Below are 18,152 nucleotides of genomic sequence, written 5' to 3' on the forward strand. Positions count from 1 at the left end.
TAATACCTGGTGTTAGAGAAGTGGGTTTGCATATCTGGATTTTTGAAGGTAGATTCAGCCTTGCTTCCAAGTTCATTTGGGGGCCTTGTTAGATAGCGTTCTTAGGAACGTAGAATTATCTCTGGCAATGCGTTGAACAGAGAGACTCTCTTGTCAGAGATGTAATAGTAAAAAGGGCAAACAAACATCCAGGCCACATTCTAAGCACTTGGTTTATATATTTTAACTCATTTAATCCTTGTAATGACTCAGTAAGGTTGGGCCTGTTGTCATCCCCATTGTGTAAATGAGAAAAGTGAGGCACAAGGGGATGAAGTGACTTGAACAGAGTCTCACTGCAAGGAAGTGGTAGAGGCAGGTTTCGAACCCAGGCCATTTGATGCAGAGAGCAGGCTCCTAGGTCCTACATACAGTGGTTGGAATAGTACCGTATAACAAAAGCACAGACTATGAAAATGAGGGAGGTATAATAGCACCTACTTCTTGGGGTGTACGTGAGGATGAGTGGAGTGAACTCCCAGAGAGCACCCCAGACCTTCAGCAGGTGTGATCCATTACATGTTCTAGGAGCTCTGGGTTAGGATCACTCGATTTGAATTTGTTTCCCTAAACACAGGCATTTAATACTATAAAAATGTAGAAGACTATTAACAAAGGGAGATGGTTGATACAAGCAAGGGAGCTTGTAGTAAGGATGTATTCTAAATGCCATATGCCAAAACCTAGGTTTAATTTTATTGTCATCGTTTGAGGGTTTGGGGTTTGTTTGTTTTTTCCTGCAAACCATTATCTTGTCTTTGAGTATTGACACCACAGGATACTTTGTTCCAAATACCTGACTGTTTTTGACCTTGTGCCTTGTGTTTCAGGCAATTTGGTGAGTGGAGGAGTGGATAAAAGACAGATGGCCAGCTTCCAGGAATCCGTTGGTGAGACCAGCTCACAGAGTGTGGTCGTAGCTGTAGACAGGTAATGATTTTGTTCTCCAGTGAAGCTGGACTACCCAGTGGCTCCCGTCTTCTATGTAGTTACTATGTATGAATGATTCCTAGTTTGTTTGACTGTTTTAAGTGTTGTCAGCTCCAGACCACTCACACTAAGAAAGATCGAAAGTGGTACTCAGATCCACAAGTACTAACTTTCCCATTCATTTGGATTTTGATCTTGAATTATATCATAACCTTTTTTAAGATTATAACTTTAACTTGGTGACCGCAGTATGTCAAACACAAGAATTTTTGCTTGTGTTCATGTTTTAGATTACCTTGTTTCCTTAGTGTAGAAATTACTTTTTAAAAATTTTTAAGAAGAGCTTAGGATTTAAAGCCTACCCATGAGTGAGAGTTGGCCAAGTTGACATTTCCATTTCTTTTTCTTCAAAACCTTCCCATTGTTTCTGTTTACTTAAAACTTGACTTGAACATCCAGGAGAAACATACGTATTCTCATTGGAAGATATTCATTATGTACTGATGCTTAACATAGGACTTGTGCAGTTCCTGTTGTGGTACATGGAAAACAAACCCGACTAGTATCCGTGAGGATGTGGGTTCGATCCCTGGCCTCTCTCAGTGGGTTGAGGATCCGATGTTGCCGTGAGCTGTGGGGTAGGTTGCAGATGCAGCTCAGATCTGCCATTAGCTGTGGCTGTGGTGTAGGCTGATAACTGTAGCTCCAGTTCGACCCCTAGCCTGGGAACTTCATATGCTGTGGGTTCAGCCCTAAAAAGCAAAAAATTAAAATAAAATAGGACTTTTTCTTAAAAACAAACTGCTGAAAATAATCTTGTACATTAAATATAGATATTTTTGAGATGATGGCTATATAGAATATATGATATAATTTATATTGCTCTCAGAACTATTTTCTTAGTATTTTTAACTCGTGTGTGTGTGTGTGTGTGTGTGTATGTGTGTGTCTTTTGTCCTTTTAGGGCTGCACTCACAGCATATGGAGGTTCCCAGGCTAGGGGTCTAATGGAACCACAGCCACCAGCCTACGCCACAGCCACAGCAACGCCAAATCTGAGCCACATCTGCAACCCACACCACAGCTCATGGCAACACCAGATCCTTAACCCAGGGATCAAACCCGAAACCTCATAGTTCCTAGTCGGATTTGTTTCTGCTGTGCCACAACGGGAACGCCTGTATTTTTAACCCGTTATTAGCATATTTTGATCACCTTGCTCCTGTTGCCTCTCCCCTTCTTTCCAGCAGATACTGCCCGTAGTGCACCTTTGATGAGTTGTCCCTACTGCTTTCCCTTTGGTTTAGGCCCAAAGAACAAAACGTATAATTCTGCTGCTAACCACACACTTCTTTCCTTTTTCTCTGCCTTAGCCAGGGAGTAGACAGTAGCACCTTTTTGTGTGCCATTACATTTTTTTTAGATATAATTCACACACCAAAAGATTTCATTACTGCTTTAAAATGTACAATTCAGTGGCTTTTCAGTACATTCTGCGTGGTGGAGCCATCACCACCGTCTAACTTGAGAGCCTTTTCGTCACCCGGTACGGAAGCCCCGCATCTGCTAGCAGGTGCTCCCCATTTCCTCTCCCACCAGTTCCTACAACCACTGATGTACTTCCTGCCGGTGTGGACTTGCTGATTCTGGACATCGATGAATTGGCTGTTTCCCCCTTTCTAGTCTGTCTCTTTTGCCTCATGATTTTGGGGCTCTGTTGTTAGATGCATGTATGTTTACAATTGTTAGGTTTTTTTCATAGATTAAATAAACCTTTTATCATTACAAAATGTTCTTTGGGAGTTCCCGTCGTGGCTCAGTGGTTAACGAATCCGACTAGGAACCGTGAGGTTGTGGGTTCGATCCCTGGCCTTGCTCAGAGGGTTAAGGATCCGGCGCTGCCGTGAGCTGTGGTGTAAATCGCAGACATGGCTTAGATACTATGTTGCTGTGGCTCTGGCGTAGGCCGGTGGCTACAGCTCCAATTGGACCCCTAGCCTGGGAACCTCCGTAAGCCACGGGAAGCAGCCCTAGAAATGGCAAAAAGACTAAATAAATAAATAAATATTTTTTTTTTAAAATGTTGTCTCTAGCAGTGATTTTAGTTTTAAGTCTGTATTGTCTGATATCAGTGCAGCTACTCTTACTCTCTTTTGTTTACGGTTTGCATGCTGTATCTTTTTTTTCATACTTTTACTTTCAACCTGTTTGTGTCTTTGAATTAAAGTGAGATTGGCAGGATGGATTAAATAAACATAGTCCAACTATATGCTGTCTGTAAAGATTCAGCCGTTTTTCTCTTTTTTAGGGCTGTACCTGCGGCATGTGAAGTTCCTAGGCTAGGGGTGGCATCGGAGCCGCAGCTGCCGGCCTACACCACAGCCACAGCAACGCCAGATCCAAGCCGCGTCTGCAACCTATACTACAGCTCACAGCAACGCTGGATCCTTAACCCGCTGAGTGAGGCCAGGGATCTAACCTGCCTCCTTACTAGTCAGGTTCATTACGGCTAAGCCACAACACGAACTGCTCAGCCATTTTTCTTGCATAATCATTTTGACAAGCCTTTGGTAGTTTCCAGAGTTAGGTCTGAAAAAGTTCATTTTGTAAAATTTTTGTCAGTTTTTCAGTTGTTCTACTAAAGGAACAGCTTTTTAAAGGTCCTCGCCCTGCCACTCCCTCTGTTGTGACATTTACTGCTATTATATTTTGACTCTTCTCCCATCCTTTTGATGTGTCACTTTCTCTTTCTGTCATTTCTGCTCTCAACTCAGCTCATTGACCAGTTCTCTACATCTGATGCCTCATCATTTATTCTAGTGGAAGTGCCAGACCTGAAATGTTTCTTTTCTGTCTTTTATAAATGTTTGAAATTGAAACTTCAGCTTCCAAATCTCGTTTTTACTGTATTATGTCTGGAATTTTCTTCCTAGAATCTTTACTGGATCTACCAGACTGGATGGAAATGCAATAGGTATGTAGTCGACTCACATGTGACAACTACAGAAGCCTCATGTTGTGACTGTCGGACCATTACTAACGAGGCCTCACGTGTGTTGTTGGGTCTGGCCTATAGTTGACTTTGTCCGCTGGCTGTGTGCCGTGTCCATGGATGAGCTGGCTTCCCCCCACCACCCCCGCATGTTCAGCTTGCAGAAGATTGTGGAAATATCGTACTACAACATGAATCGGATCCGACTGCAGTGGTCCCGGATATGGCATGTGATTGGAGATCACTTCAATAAGGTAACGCTTCAAATTCAAAAACCACTTTATCCTTGTCCAAAACAAGGTAGGCAGCTAAATTCAGAAAAGAAGTGATTTGAGTGTTTTAGATGCCTATAATCACGTCCCCTGGAGAGTCACAAACAGCTTGTAGCATACTCAGAGACTGATAGAACTCACAGAGAATGAATTAAAAATCCACTAGTATTGAAAACACTTTAGGAGTTCCCACTGTTGTGTAGTGGGTTAATGATCCAGCTTGTCTCTGTGGAGGCGCCATTTCGATCCCCAGCCTGGTGCACTGGGTTAAGGATCTGGCCTGGCTGCAGCTGTGGTGTAGGTCGCAGCTCTGGCTTCAATTTGATCCCTGGCCTGGGAATTTCCATTTGCTTCAGGGCAGCCAGAAAAGAAAAAAGAAGGGAGTTTCCATTGTGGCATAGCAGAAATGAATCCAACTAGTATCCAAGAGGATTCGGATTGGATCCATGGCCTCACTCAGTGGGTCAGGGATCCAGCATTGCCGTGAGCTGTGTTATAGGTCACAGACGTGGCTCAGATGCCACATTGCTGTGACTGTGGTGTAGCCCGGAAGCTATAGCCTCGATTTGACCCCTAACCTGTCAACTTCCATATGCTGCTGGTACAGCCCTAAAAAGCAAAAGAAAAAAAAAAGAAAAAACTTTATTATTCCATATTTAGGATCTAAGCTGACACCAGAAAAATCCTTATAGTCACTGGACAAACATACTGGTGTTTGAAGTGTTGCAAAATCCCGATGCACCTTTTGAATGACCGAAGATGGTTACGTTCTATATAGTTTCACTGTACATGTCACTATGTCTTGTATTCCGGCTCCCATGGCCACCACTCTTCTGAAACCTTTGTCAAGGAGACTAACATTTATTTAAATCAGAAGCAAGCCAGAGACTTCTGTGTTCTAAGACTGACACCTACTGAGAGAAAACCAGATTTTCTCCACTAGTGGTTTCATTATATACATATAAACATGTGCACAGGTATATTGAACAAATGAAATCAGAATATTTATTATGTATATGTATGTCTGTATCTGTAATGTCATTTGCTTAAGGGAAAACTAACAGCTTAATAACACTGTTTCCAACCAAAACACATTTCATAATTTCAAAAAAATTTTCTCAGGCCTGGAGATAAAGAGTTGTAATATAGACGCTTTAAAATAGTGTTAATAGGAGTTTCCTAGTGGCTCAGCAGGTTAAGGAGCCAAAAATAAATAAAAATAAAGTAGTGTTAATAAGAGACAATTTATCCAAAAGAGAATTGCTTCTCTATGTTGTATAGAAGAAAATTATAAAAAGAAATTCTGGGGAGTTCTCTTGCAGTGCAGCAGGTTAAGAATCCAGCATTGTCACTACAGTGGCTTGGGTCACTGCTGTGGCACAGGGGTGATCCCTGGCCCAGAAACTTGCACATGCCTCGGGCTCAAACCACCCCCACCCACCCCCACCCCCCGCGTGCCCACCAAAAAATAGAAATCATCTGCCATAGGGATATAGAACAATGTAAATACGCCACCATGATCGATTGAACGCTAGCAATTGATGTCAGGAAATCAAATAGGGAAAAGGGGGGCGCTGTTGACTCTCCTGGGCAGTTGCAGGACCTCACTGAAATGAGGCATTGTCAGATGTAGTCTTGCTTCTAACTTGGTCCATCAGCTAATCAGAGTTCTTTGTTTATTTTACTTCCTTATCAGCTCAAAGTAAGGTACCTCTGAGAACACCACCTCTTTAACAGACTGTCTGAGTGCTTGGGCCAGGTAGTAGGCAGATGAGGCCCCTGCCCTCGTGGAGCTCACTTGAGTTTTGTGATAGAATAGCTGATGACAGACAGGCAACGTGCTGTGTCAGGCCTCTCCGGAGGTGGCCTTCCTGAACCGCCAGTGAAGAGGCAGTCATGAGAGCCTCCAAAAGACCAGAGCAATGGCAACACTGTCATCTGAAGAGTCAGTCAACTCAAGAGCCATTTTTTCCCACCATTTTGGATAAATAAATTCTTAGTGGGCCAATTGAAATCATTGATGTGAAGTTTTTAGAGAAAGAAAATGTGTGAACCATCATCCTGACTGCACTTCCTATTCCTGTCCAAGCCTATGACAAGCTTGGGATCTAGGCTGGCAGATTGTAATTAGACATTTCATGGTTATCAGCCTTGTTGCGGTGTCTGTTCCATCTAATCAGTGCTGTTAAGCACAGAGTTGTGGAAAACTCAATTGCTCACTCCAGGGCTCGTCTTTCTTTCCACCACCTCAGAAGGATGTTCTGCTTTCCTCTGAGAACAGAGCACATGAGAGTCCTGTGGCTTTGAATAGGGATGGCTGAGTACAGTTCTCAGGATTCTAGCACAGTCATTGCAACAGTCACATGTTTCTTTTCTTCCAAACTAGGACACAAGTATGTCCTTGGGTGTGCAAAAACTGCACGGTAAGCCTGTGTATATTCCTGAAGCAAGAATTCCTGAATCCTGGGTTTTTGAAGTGGGGAAGAGTATTCTTTTGGGGGGGGGCGAGGATGGGGAGTCTGCACTGGTGGCATATGGAAGTTCCCAGGCTCAGGGTTTACTGGAGCTACAACTCCCAGCCTATACCTTAGCCACAGCATCGCAGGATCTGAGCCACATCTGTGACCTGCACCACAGCTCATGGCAACGCTGGATCCTTAACCCATTGATCAAGGCCAGGGATCAAACCCGCATCTTCATGGATGCTAGTCAAGTTCACTACTGGTGAGCCACAACAGGAACTCCAGGAATAGTGTTCCTAATAGTGTCTAATTACATCAACGTTGCATGAACACTTTAAAAAAATTATAGCTAAAAGCACCTTTGACTATCAGCACCTCTCAACCAGACCCTCCCCAAAGCTAATTGCTTTTTAATCTGTTTGGTGTACAGGCAGACCCCAGAGATACTATGGGTTTAGTTCCAGACAAACACAGTAAAGCAAATGTTGCAGCAAAGCGAGTCCCATGAATGTTTTTGTTTCCCAGTGCATAAAAGTTATGCCTATACCATACTGTGGTGTATTAAGTATGCAATTAAAAAACTGTACACAGGCGTTCCCGTCATGGCTCAGTGGTTAATGAATCCAACTAGGAACCATGAGGTTGCAGGTTCGATCCCTGGCCTAGTTCATTAGGTTAAGTATCTGGTGTTGCTGTGAGCTGTGTTGTAGGTCTCAGACACAGCTCAGATCCCTAGTGGCTATGGCGTAGACTGGCGGCTATAGCTCCAATTAGACCCTTAGCCTGGGAACCTCCATATGCTGCAGGTGTGGCCCTAGAAAAGACAAAAAAAAAAAAAAAAAAATCACAAAAAACAAAACTGTACACACCTTAATTTTAAAATATTCGAGTTCCCCGGTGGCTCAGTGGGTTAAGAATCTGGCATTGTCACTGCTCTGGCTCTGGTTACTGCTATAGCTTGGGTTCAGTCCCTGGCCTAAGAACTTCTGCATGCCATGGGTGTGACCAAAAAAAAAAAAAACTTTATTGCTTAAAAAGTGCAAGTCAGGACTTCCTGTTGTGGCTTATCAGGTTACAAACCCAACAGGTACCTATCATGAGAATGTGGGTTCTATCCTTGGCCTCGCTCAGTGGGATTAAGGACCTGGTATTGCCGTGAACTTTGGTGTAGTTCGCAGATACGGCTCAGCTCCTGTGTTGCTGTGGCTGTGGTGTAGGCTAGCAGCTGCAACTCAATTCAACCCCTAGCCTGGGAACTTCTATATACCACAAGTGCGGCCCAAAAAAGAAAGGAAAAGAAAAAAAGCATTACCTGAACCTTCAGTAAGTTGTAATCTTTTTGCACATAGTAACGTCAGAGGTTCCTGATCACAGATCATTATAGCAAATATAATAATGAAGAGTTTGAAATATTGCAAGGCTTATCAAAATGTGACAGAGAGACACAAAGTTAGCACATTTGAAAGCATGTTTAGTTAAATGTGTGATAGTGATCTTTTGTCATTAAACTTAAAATGGTATAGGTCATGGCCAAGAAATACCTTTTCTTGTCCTAAGGTGTGCTGTCCCAGAGCATTTACCTTGAGGCAGCTTGTCTGTCTTTGATGGTCAGAATCCCGTATCCACAGGCGTTGCTCTGCCTCTCTCACCTCACGTCCTGTTCCTGCTCAGGTTGGCTGTAACCCCAATGAGGATGTGGCTATCTTCGCTGTTGACTCATTAAGGCAACTATCCATGAAATTTCTTGAGAAGGGAGAATTAGCCAACTTCCGTTTCCAGAAAGATTTTCTGAGGCCCTTTGAGCATATCATGAAGAAAAACAGGTACGTGCATTGTTCTAGAAAATCCTTGGTTACATCCCCGTTGGGAGTCTCAAAGGCCTTCTGACATTAACTACACTATTAATTTTTCCCTCTCTCGTTGGTAGAAGCAAATAAAACGAGCAGACTACAGTTCATACCTTGTCTCTAAGTAGATCACACTAAGATCTGTGTGCGACCTCTCCCTGGAGAACAGGTTACCCCCCAGCAACTCATAGAAACAGGTCATGCATCCTTCTGGGCTTGGTACTGAAGGAGTTCGGGGGGTGAGCCACTGACAAAGCACCCTCAAACAGACTCATCAATTGTGTGACCCAGCATTTCTGCCCCAGGGAGGTGATAAAAGAGTTTAGAACAGCTGTCCCTCTGAAGCAGTCACTCTCTTCATTCTTTCTCTTTACCTGTTTTTGTTTTTGTTTTTGTTTTTGGCTGCCCTGTGGCATATGGAGTTCCCAGGCCAGGGATCAGATCCCAGACCTGGGATCAGATCTGAGCCACAGTTGTGATCTATGCTGCAGCAGCACCGGATCCTTAACCCACGGTGCCAGGCTGGGAATCAAACCTGCATCCCAGTGCTGCAGAGATGCCTCTGATCCCATTGCTCCACAGTGGGAACTCCTAGCCTATACTTTTTGAGGCCTGCCATCCACTACATACTATTCTTGCTGCCGGCTGTACAGCAACAAAGCAAACAGTCCAAAATACTTGCAGCTGAGGGATGGGTATGTGTATGTTTGTTACCCTATGCTATCTGTTTTTGTGGGTATAAAATGTTCCATGATAATTATTCTTGGAGTTATTGTTGTATGGGACATGTTGGGTAAGGGGACCCTAAACCAAAGTGAGGAACAAGCCAGGAGTGGCTGGGGGTGGTCTTGGGAAGAGTGTGGTGAGCAAAGGGAAGAGCAAAAGCCCTGGGGCAGGATGTCCTTGACATAGTTGAGGAGCCAGGAGGCTAATGGGGGCGGGGCAGTGAATAGGGCAGAGCATCCTAGAAAAGTCCCAGTGCTTGTAGGCACCAGGTCACTAGACCAGTCCACTTGGTCAGCACTGTGGCTCACCCTCTGTGAGAGGCCAGCCGTTGGAGGCTTTTGAGCACAGGGAGAAGTGATGCGGTCCAGCACATGTAAAGGATCATCCCGCATTTATGCGTGGAAATGAGTAACAGGAGGATGAGTTAGCTGGCCGTTGTAGTTATCTAAGTTTGGACCAAAGAGGTCGCAGTGGTGATGAGGCACTGAGGGATTGGATTCTGCCGGCGTTTGAAAAGAAAGCCTGCAGTGTGGGCTGGTGGATGAGCCGTGGGGCAGGCAAGGGAGAAATATCAAGGATGACTTTCGGGCATCACTCTTCACGTCTGTCTTTATCCCTAAAGCATATACTCTGGATCTGTTGGAATCATATTTTTTTTTTGGCCACACACACCTGCAACACGCAGAAGTTTCCGTGCCAGGGATCAAACCCAAGCCACAGCAGTGACAACGCCAGATCCTTAAATAATAGGCCACCAGGGAACTCCCAGGATCATATTTTTAAAAAGGAAATGAAGGCTTGCAAGCTCAAAGACTTTAAGGCCATTTGGGGGCAGCACAGGCCATTTGGGGGCAGCACAGAAGTTGACAGCAGCAAAGAGTTGACATGTCTCTCTTTCTCTTGATGTCTATATGCTTGACCTTATAACTTATTTTAAGAGAGCCCAAATTAAGCTCATCCCTGAGTCTGGCATCACCCCTGATAGGAGCTTATGGACAGAAATGCCCTCCTGTCCTTGGGAACGCTATGGAGAGCAGCTGAGGAGACTGAGCCCTCGTGGGGCTGAGCAGCGTGCTCATGGCCACCTGGCTGGCTCGGGGTACCAACAGCCCCAGAGTCCTTCCTCTCCTAACTCCAGGCCTTCTCTGCCCACCCAGCATCTGAAAAGGGCCAGAGGAAGTTTAGAATCACACGCTGCCAGCCGCTCACTGACACTGTTGGACCACAACTTGCTATAACATTTTCAAAAGCACGTTGGCAGGATGCATCGAGAACCTTAATATTTTTGTGCCCTTTGACCCAGTAATTCTGCACTTCTATAACTCTCTCCCAAGAAGTTAATTTAAAATACAATGAAATGTTGTCAATCACATGAAGTAGTTTTTGAAAATCCAGGAACCACCTAACCATACAAGAATGCTGAAGTACATGTTGGTATAGCCTTGATATGGAGTGTGGGGCAGCTGCCTAAAATGGTCACGAAGTTTGTAACACGGGAAATGCTTAGTTATTCAGTGAAAAGGGCAGGTTATAGAATTTGACAAATAGTATAGTAATGAAGACAGTGAGATATCCATGTGAAATACCATAGCATCATATAAAGGTATCTTTTTCTTTATGTTTCTTCCTACATTTCCCAAAACATTTATTGTTGTCATATATTACTTTGAACAGTCAGGCTAAAAACATCTTAATAAATACGTGTAATTCTTGCCTACAAGTTGCTTTTTGCCCTGGGAAAGACTACTGTGAATTCATTTGTATCATGTGTTAAAGTCCCCTAGGTTTGTAGTCAGTCCTCTGTTATCTGCAGGTAGCAAATTTTCTTTGTGGACTGGCGGCTAATTTTTGACTCTTTTGATTTTCTCGGTGGCAAATTTTCTTTGTGGACTGCGGCTTTGTGGACTTTCTTTGATTCTGTTTTGATTTTCTCATTGCTTCTCTAAATGACCTTCCCCATTACCAGTTAGTCTGGGTCCAGTAGACAAACCTGAATGTTGTCCGAAGCCAGATGTCCTTAGGACATATAGCATCCCCAAACCACTCTGATGACTTTCAAAGCTTTCAGAGTGCAGTAGAAGCAGTAGGTTTGTGTTGTCTTGCTTTTTGCTATTTTTGAAATAATAGTGTTCACTCCATTAGTGTTTATGTCTTAAAGACATATGTGCTAATCTGTTGTAAATATCTAGGTAACACCATATTGAACCTTGCAGCTGCTTCAGAAAATGGGCCATCTTTTCTATTCTTGGGTTTTGTTTTGTGGTAATTAAATTTAAATATTTCATCTTAAATGATGCACGTATACTCCCATCCAAGTGTATTTTATTTACCCTAACACAAATATCTCTGCCCCAAAATCTAAGAGGATATGCACTAACAATTTAGGAATGAGTTCCTTTTGTGGCTCAGTGGGTTAAGAACCTGACTAGTATCCATGAGGTTGTGGGTTCAATCCCTGGCCTCACTCAGTGGTTCAAAGATCCAGCATTGCCGTAAGCTGCGACATAGATCATAGATGCAGCTCGCATTGCTGTGGCTGTGGTATAGGCCGGCAGCTATGGCTCCAATTTGACTCGTAGCCTGGGAACTTCCATGTGCTGTGGGTTCAGCCCCCAAAAAAGAAAAAAAATCAGGAGTGGGTATCTTTGGGAAGCAGAGTTATGACTGTATTAGTCTAAATGTTTTGAGCCAGAAAAACCAACCAACAGTGGCTTAAACCACAAAGCTATGTATTATTTACACAACAAGTCAGAGGCAGGCAGTCCCAACTTTAGTTCCATAGGCCAAATTGTCACCAAGGACCTAGGCTCTTTCCCTTTGTCTGGGCAATAAGCTTCCTTGAGCTTACTGTTTCATGATTGCTGGACAGAGACTCTAGCTCCAGGCATCACGCTGTGTCCATGTGGGAATGATTAAAAGGGACAGTGTGTTCTTTTTAAGACAAAGCAGAACCTTCCCACAAGCCCCTCCCCTTCTCTCACATCCGATTAGTCAGAGTCGGGGGAGGCTGGGAAGCAGAGGGCCTGGCGCACAAGACAAGGTTGTCATATCGTCTTACTGTTTATGATCGGTCCCCTGAGATCGAGCATGTTACTGCCCAGATGAAATCACACTTCTCTTATTAAGGAGGTGAGAGGATGACTGCTAGGTGGGCATCAACTGCCACACTGACTCTTTGTGGTTTTTTTTGCTTTTTTTAGGCCTTTTCGGGGGGGTGGGGGGAGCGCACTTGAGGCATATGAAGGTTCCCAGGCTAGGGGTCTCATCAGAGCTACAGCTGCTAGCTACAGCCACAGCCGCACCAGATCCGAGCCACGTCTGTGACCTACACCACAGCTCACGGCAACGCCAGATCCTTAACCCACTGAGTGAGGCCAGGAATCGAACCTACAACCTCATGGTTCCTAGTCGGATTCATTTCTGCAGAGCCATGACAGGAACTCCCACACTGACTCTTCTATTATTTTTTCTTTTTGTTGTCTCTGATTTTTTTTCTCTCATGCTTTTTTTTTTTTTTAATTTTTTTATTTTCCCACTGTACAGCAAGGGGATCAGGTTATCCTTACATGTATACATTACAATTACATTTTTTCCCCCACCCTTTGTTCTGTTGCAACATGAGTATCTAGACAGTTCTCAATGCTATTCAGTAGGATCTCCTTGTAAATCTATTCTAAGTTGTGTCTGATAAGCCCAAGCTCCCGATCCCTCCCACTCCCTCCCCCTCCCATCAGGCAGCCACAAGTCTTTTCTCCAAGTCCATGATTTTCTTTTTTGAGATGTTCATTTGTGCTGGATATTAGATTCCAGTTATAAGTGATATCATATGGTATTTGTCTTTCTGGCTCATTTCACTCAGTATGAGAGTCTCTAGTTCCATCCATGTTGCTGCAAATGGCATTATGTCATTCTTTTTTATGGCTGAGTAGTATTCCATTGTGTATATATACCACATCTTCCGAATCCAATCATCTGTTGATGGACATTTGGGTTGTTTCCATGTCCTGGCTATTGTGAATAGTGCTGCAATGAACATGCGGGTGCATGTGTCTCTTTTAAGTAGAGTTTTGTCTGGATAGATGCCCAAGAGTGGGATTGCGGGGTCATATGGAAGTTCTATGTATAGATTTCTAAGGTATCTCCAAACTGTTCTCCATAGTGGCTGTACCAGTTTACATTCCCACCAGCAGTGCAGGAGGGTTCCCTTTTCTCCACAGCCCCTCCAGCACTTGTTATTTGTGGACTTATTAATGATGGCCATTCTGACTGGTGTGAGGTGGTATCTCATGGTAGTTTTGATTTGCATTTCTCTTATAATCAGCGATGTTGAGCATTTTTTCATGTGTTTGCTGGCCATCTGCATATCCTCCTTGGAGAACAGTCTATTCAGGTCTTTTGCCCATTTTTCCATTGATTGATTGGTTTTTTTGCTGTTGGGTTGTATAAGTTGTTTATATATTCTAGAGATTAAGCCCTTGTCAGTTGCATCATTTGAAACTATTTTCTCCCATTCTGTAAGCTGTCCTTTTGTTTTCTTTTTGGTTTCCTTTGCTGTGCAAAAGCTTTTCAGTTTGATTAGGTCCCATGGGTTTATTTTTGCTCTAATTTCTATTGCTTTGGGAGACTGACCTGAAAAAATATTCATGATGTTGATGTCAGATAGTGTTTTGCCTATGTTTTCTTCTAGGAGTTTGATGGTGTCCTGTCGTATATTTAAGTCTTTCAGCCATTTGGAGTTTATTTTTGTGCATGGAGTGAGGGTGTGTTCTAGTTTCATTGCTTTGCATGCAGCTGTCCAGGTTTCCCAGCAATGCTTGCTGAATAGACTTTCTTTTTCCCATTTTATGTTCTTGCCTCCCTTGTCAAAGATTAATTGACCATAGGTGTCAGGGTTTATTTCTGGGTTCTCTATTCTGTTCCATTGGTCTGTCTGTCTGTTTTGATACCAGTAACACACGGTCTTGATGACTGTGGCTTTGTAGTATTTCTTGAAGTCTGGGAGAGTTATGCCTCCTGCTTGGTTTTTGTTTCTCAGTATTGCTTTGGCAATTCTGGGTCTTTTGTGGTTCCATATAAATGTTTGGATTGTTTGTTCTAGTTCTGTGAACAATGTCATGGGTAATTTGATAGGGATTGCATTGAATCTGTAGATTGCTTTGGGTAGTATGGCCATTTTTACAATATTGATTTTTCCAATCCAGGAACATGGAATACCTTTCCATTTCTTTACATCTTCTTTGATCTCTTTTAATGCCATTTCTCAGCTGTGAGCTGTATTCATTTTATCTTTCCACTGCCCTTCGTGCAGATGACATGGCTGCCCCATTCCTTCCTCAGGTCTCCCACCATCCGGGACATGGTGATCCGCTGCCTCGCCCAGATGGTGAACTCCCAGGCTGCCAACATCCGCTCAGGCTGGAAGAACATCTTCGCTGTGTTCCACCAGGCAGCCTCGGACCATGATGGGAACATCGTGGAGCTGGCCTTCCAGACCACAGGTCACATCGTCAGTACGTGTCTCTTTTCTCCTCCTGACTGATGTCCCACGTGGCAGGTCTAGAGGCGTGACCACTTCCCATCTGTTTTACTCCCCAAAGGGGCTTCCTTGCTGTAGCTACCCTGTGATGTAATCATGTGCCAGGTGGTGCCCCGGGCTCCTAACCACGTGCTCGGCAGCCCCAGGAAGGAAACCCAGTCAACCCTGGTTAGGTGCAGATTCCACAGTTGTGAATTCATTAACTCAGTAAAATCTATACGTGACCCCCAACCAACATTCCCGGCCCTTTTGTGGTCATTTGCTGACACGGGCAGGCACAGAGCAGGGAAATGCTCACCACCCAAGGCTCACGTTCCCGGCTGAGGTTGCACACGGCCTTCATGTCTCACCTCTCTTACTAGCAATAAATTAGTATCCTTTCTGTGGTAAAAACTTCCTGCCACATATTTGGCATCTTTATCCTAGTTGATGACTTCGTCGTTGAACCTGGCCCGTAGCGCGGTGCTGAGGAGCTGGCCCATGCCCCTAAGGGCCGGACGGCTCTGTGGACTTAGGGAGAAAATGTGTGATTTCGAGAGCCTTGGTTTGGACGCATGAGTTGTGTTGCTGTTGGCCATGAGTTCAATGTTAACAAATCATTAAAGTGTATTAAATGAATTGCCTTCAAACAGAAACACAAATAAAACAAGGATACATGTCCGTAGGTTGATGAAAGTGGTGTAACCAGAGGCTCGCAGGAACCTAGCCCCCAGTTCCTTGGGAGTGATGGTTCGGTATTTGCTAATTCATGGTTCGCAGTGACTTTGTAGAACACAAGTGGCGTGAGTAACAAGAACTGACCACCGTCATCCCTCTGTATCTGTGGGAGGGTGGCTCCAGAACCCTCTCAGATACCAAAATCCAGGGATGCTCAGGCCCCGAACGTGAAACGGCATAGTGTTGGCGTGTCACCTACGCACGTCCTCCTGTGTACTGCACATCATGTCCAGGTTACTCATGACCCATAATACGGCATAAGGCTCTGTAAATCGTTGCCAGCTCGCAGCAAATTCAAGTTGCTTTTTGGAGCTTTCTGGAATTATTTTCCCCGAGCATTTTTGAATTTGGGGTTAGGTTGAACCCACCAAGGCGGGTACCGTATTTCCCCCTCTTTTACTGCAGAGGACACTGAGGCACAGAAAAGTCAAGTAGGACAGCTTGTCTTAAGCCGTGCAGCTAGGAGGTGGTGGAACAGGATTGAGTGCAGGCAGCCCAGCCCAGAGCCGGTGTGGTGTCCCTCCACTGCACTGACCTCAGGTCCTCGGTCCTGCCTGTCGTCACATCACAAGGTGTTTACTGGTCTCAGTATCTGTGGAAGTTGGAAGATGTTGCATCACCTTTGATTTTTTGAGGTCTTTTAACTTGTAAACTTCTTGCCACTCATGTTCCTCTTAGGTGTATTTGTAGGATTTTGAAAACCTTCCATTTCTAAGTTGCCTGTCACCTTTAGCTCACTGACCTGCTTTATCTCCCTTTGTCTTCCCAAGGTTCCAGCGAGGCAGCACGAGGTGTGGTCTTAGGATGGAAACGGCCGAGAAGTTAGGGGCTGTGTCAGAATCACAGAACTGGGGCCAAAGCTTTGCTCAGGGCTCAGCTTCCGTCAGGCGGGCCCTGTGGGCCAACTGTACTCGCACATATCCACGTTTATACTCTACAGAGTTCCGCATGCTCCATCCTAAAGCGGACACCTTGGCCTCCCAGTGAAGCTTGGCTTTCTTTCGCTGTCCTCTCTCACTTCCTTAGGGACACTTCTCAGAAAGAACCTCTCTTTGGAGTTCCTGTTGTGGCGCAGCAGAAACAAATCCAACTAGGAACCATGAGGTTGTAGTTTCGATTCCTGGCCTCACTCAGTGGGTTAAGGATCCAGTGTTGCCATGAGCTGTGGTGTAGGTTGCAGACTCGGCTCGGATCTGGTGCAGCTGTGGCTGGCGTAGGCCAGCAGCTGTAGCTCCAATTCGATCCCTAGTCTGGGACCCTCCATATGCTGCGAGTGTGGCCCTAAAAAGCCAAAAAGAAAAGAAAAGAGAGGACCTCTTTAAAGAGTCTCTCCATCTCTACTAACCTCTTCTGTCTTCTGTCCCCTGACCCAGCACTCCCTCTACCCAAGAAGGTTTTCCATATCTACTGATTTAGGTGATTATTGTCCATCTTGCCCATTGGAGCAAAGGCAGGAAATCTGATTGGTCATCTCTTTGTCCCAAGGACCCAGACTATGGTTTGCATGTAGTTGGCGTGCAATAAGTGTTTGTCGAATGAATGAATATTTGTGTCTTTACGTTGTTGTTTGAGCTCAGGAACCGGTGTAGTTTTGCCCAGGCTGTACTCTGTGTATTCATTCCTGGATAATTTAATAAGAAACTCTGTCTTCCAGAGACCCTGACATGCTTTTCTTAGATTTTCACAAAAGTAATTATCTCTGGCATGTGTTTGTTTACCCCCCCATTTCTAAATCCTGGTCTTACAGTAAATGTGCCTTTGTTTCCCCAGCAACTATTTTCCAGCACCATTTCCCTGCTGCCATCGATTCCTTTCAAGATGCTGTCAAGTGCTTGTCGGAGTTTGCCTGCAATGCTGCCTTCCCTGACACCAGCATGGAAGCCATCCGGCTCATCCGCTTCTGTGGGAAATACGTCTCCGAGAGGCCTCGGGTATGTTCCCCTCTCCTCGCTCATTTGGGCAGTGAGGGGAAAAGGAGCCTTGGTCAAGAACCCTTGCTCCTGGCAAAGAGCTTTCTAGCTACTCTTTTAGAAATGCACATTTCCCCTCAATTTCAGTGTTTATTTCAAAATGCTGCTATCACAGGGGTCGTACTTTTTCTGTTATTTTGTATGTATGAAATTACTTTATTCATACTGAGCTTTAATATGGTGTTCTACAAATCATTTTTGTAGAAAGTAATAGTAGTTTAGCTGAGAATTTTGACAAAGATGAAGAAGCTGGACATTTCTGTTTAGAAGAAAACAAAGCTCCCTTTAGGAAATGACATTATGCCATTGTGATGTGGCTGAGAAACCACACTTTAAAATCACCTTTTATTTCTCCCAAGAAAGTTTGAGGTTTTTCTTTAGGGCCCCACCCAAGGCATATGGAGGTTCCCAGGCTAGGGGTTGAATCAGAGCTGTAGCTGCCAGCCTATGCCAGAGCCACAGCAACACAGGGTCCAAGCCACATCTGCGACCTATACCACAGGATATAAGGATCGGCAATGCCAGATCCTTAACCCACTGAGCAAGGCCAGGGATTGAACCCATGTCCTCATGGATACTAATCGGGTTCATTAACCACTGGGCCATGATGGGAACTCCAGGTTTTTCTGTTATGTTGCACCTTCCTAAAGAAACCTGCATG

General features: G+C 44.5%; 1 protein-coding gene across 2 annotated transcripts in view; it reads left to right on the forward strand.

Moving 5' to 3' along the window:
• ARFGEF2 (ADP ribosylation factor guanine nucleotide exchange factor 2) overlaps positions 1–18,152 on the forward strand; it is a 97,322-nt gene that overhangs the window by 62,733 nt on the left and 16,437 nt on the right. For both annotated transcript variants that reach the window (XM_003483981.5, XM_005654245.4), the window contains exons 23-28: positions 870–969; positions 3,903–3,943; positions 4,046–4,215; positions 8,367–8,518; positions 14,606–14,778; positions 17,292–17,452. In XM_003483981.5, the coding sequence (XP_003484029.1) occupies positions 870–969; positions 3,903–3,943; positions 4,046–4,215; positions 8,367–8,518; positions 14,606–14,778; positions 17,292–17,452 (797 nt within the window). The remainder of the gene's footprint in view (positions 1–869; positions 970–3,902; positions 3,944–4,045; positions 4,216–8,366; positions 8,519–14,605; positions 14,779–17,291; positions 17,453–18,152) is intronic.

This window comes from Sus scrofa, chromosome 17 (genome assembly GCF_054392235.1).
Source record: "Sus scrofa isolate SSC_HxYL_T2T_F1_AM1 chromosome 17, Sscrofa_HxYL_maternal_Yorkshire_Landrace_v2.0, whole genome shotgun sequence".
NCBI lineage: Eukaryota > Metazoa > Chordata > Mammalia > Artiodactyla > Suidae > Sus > Sus scrofa.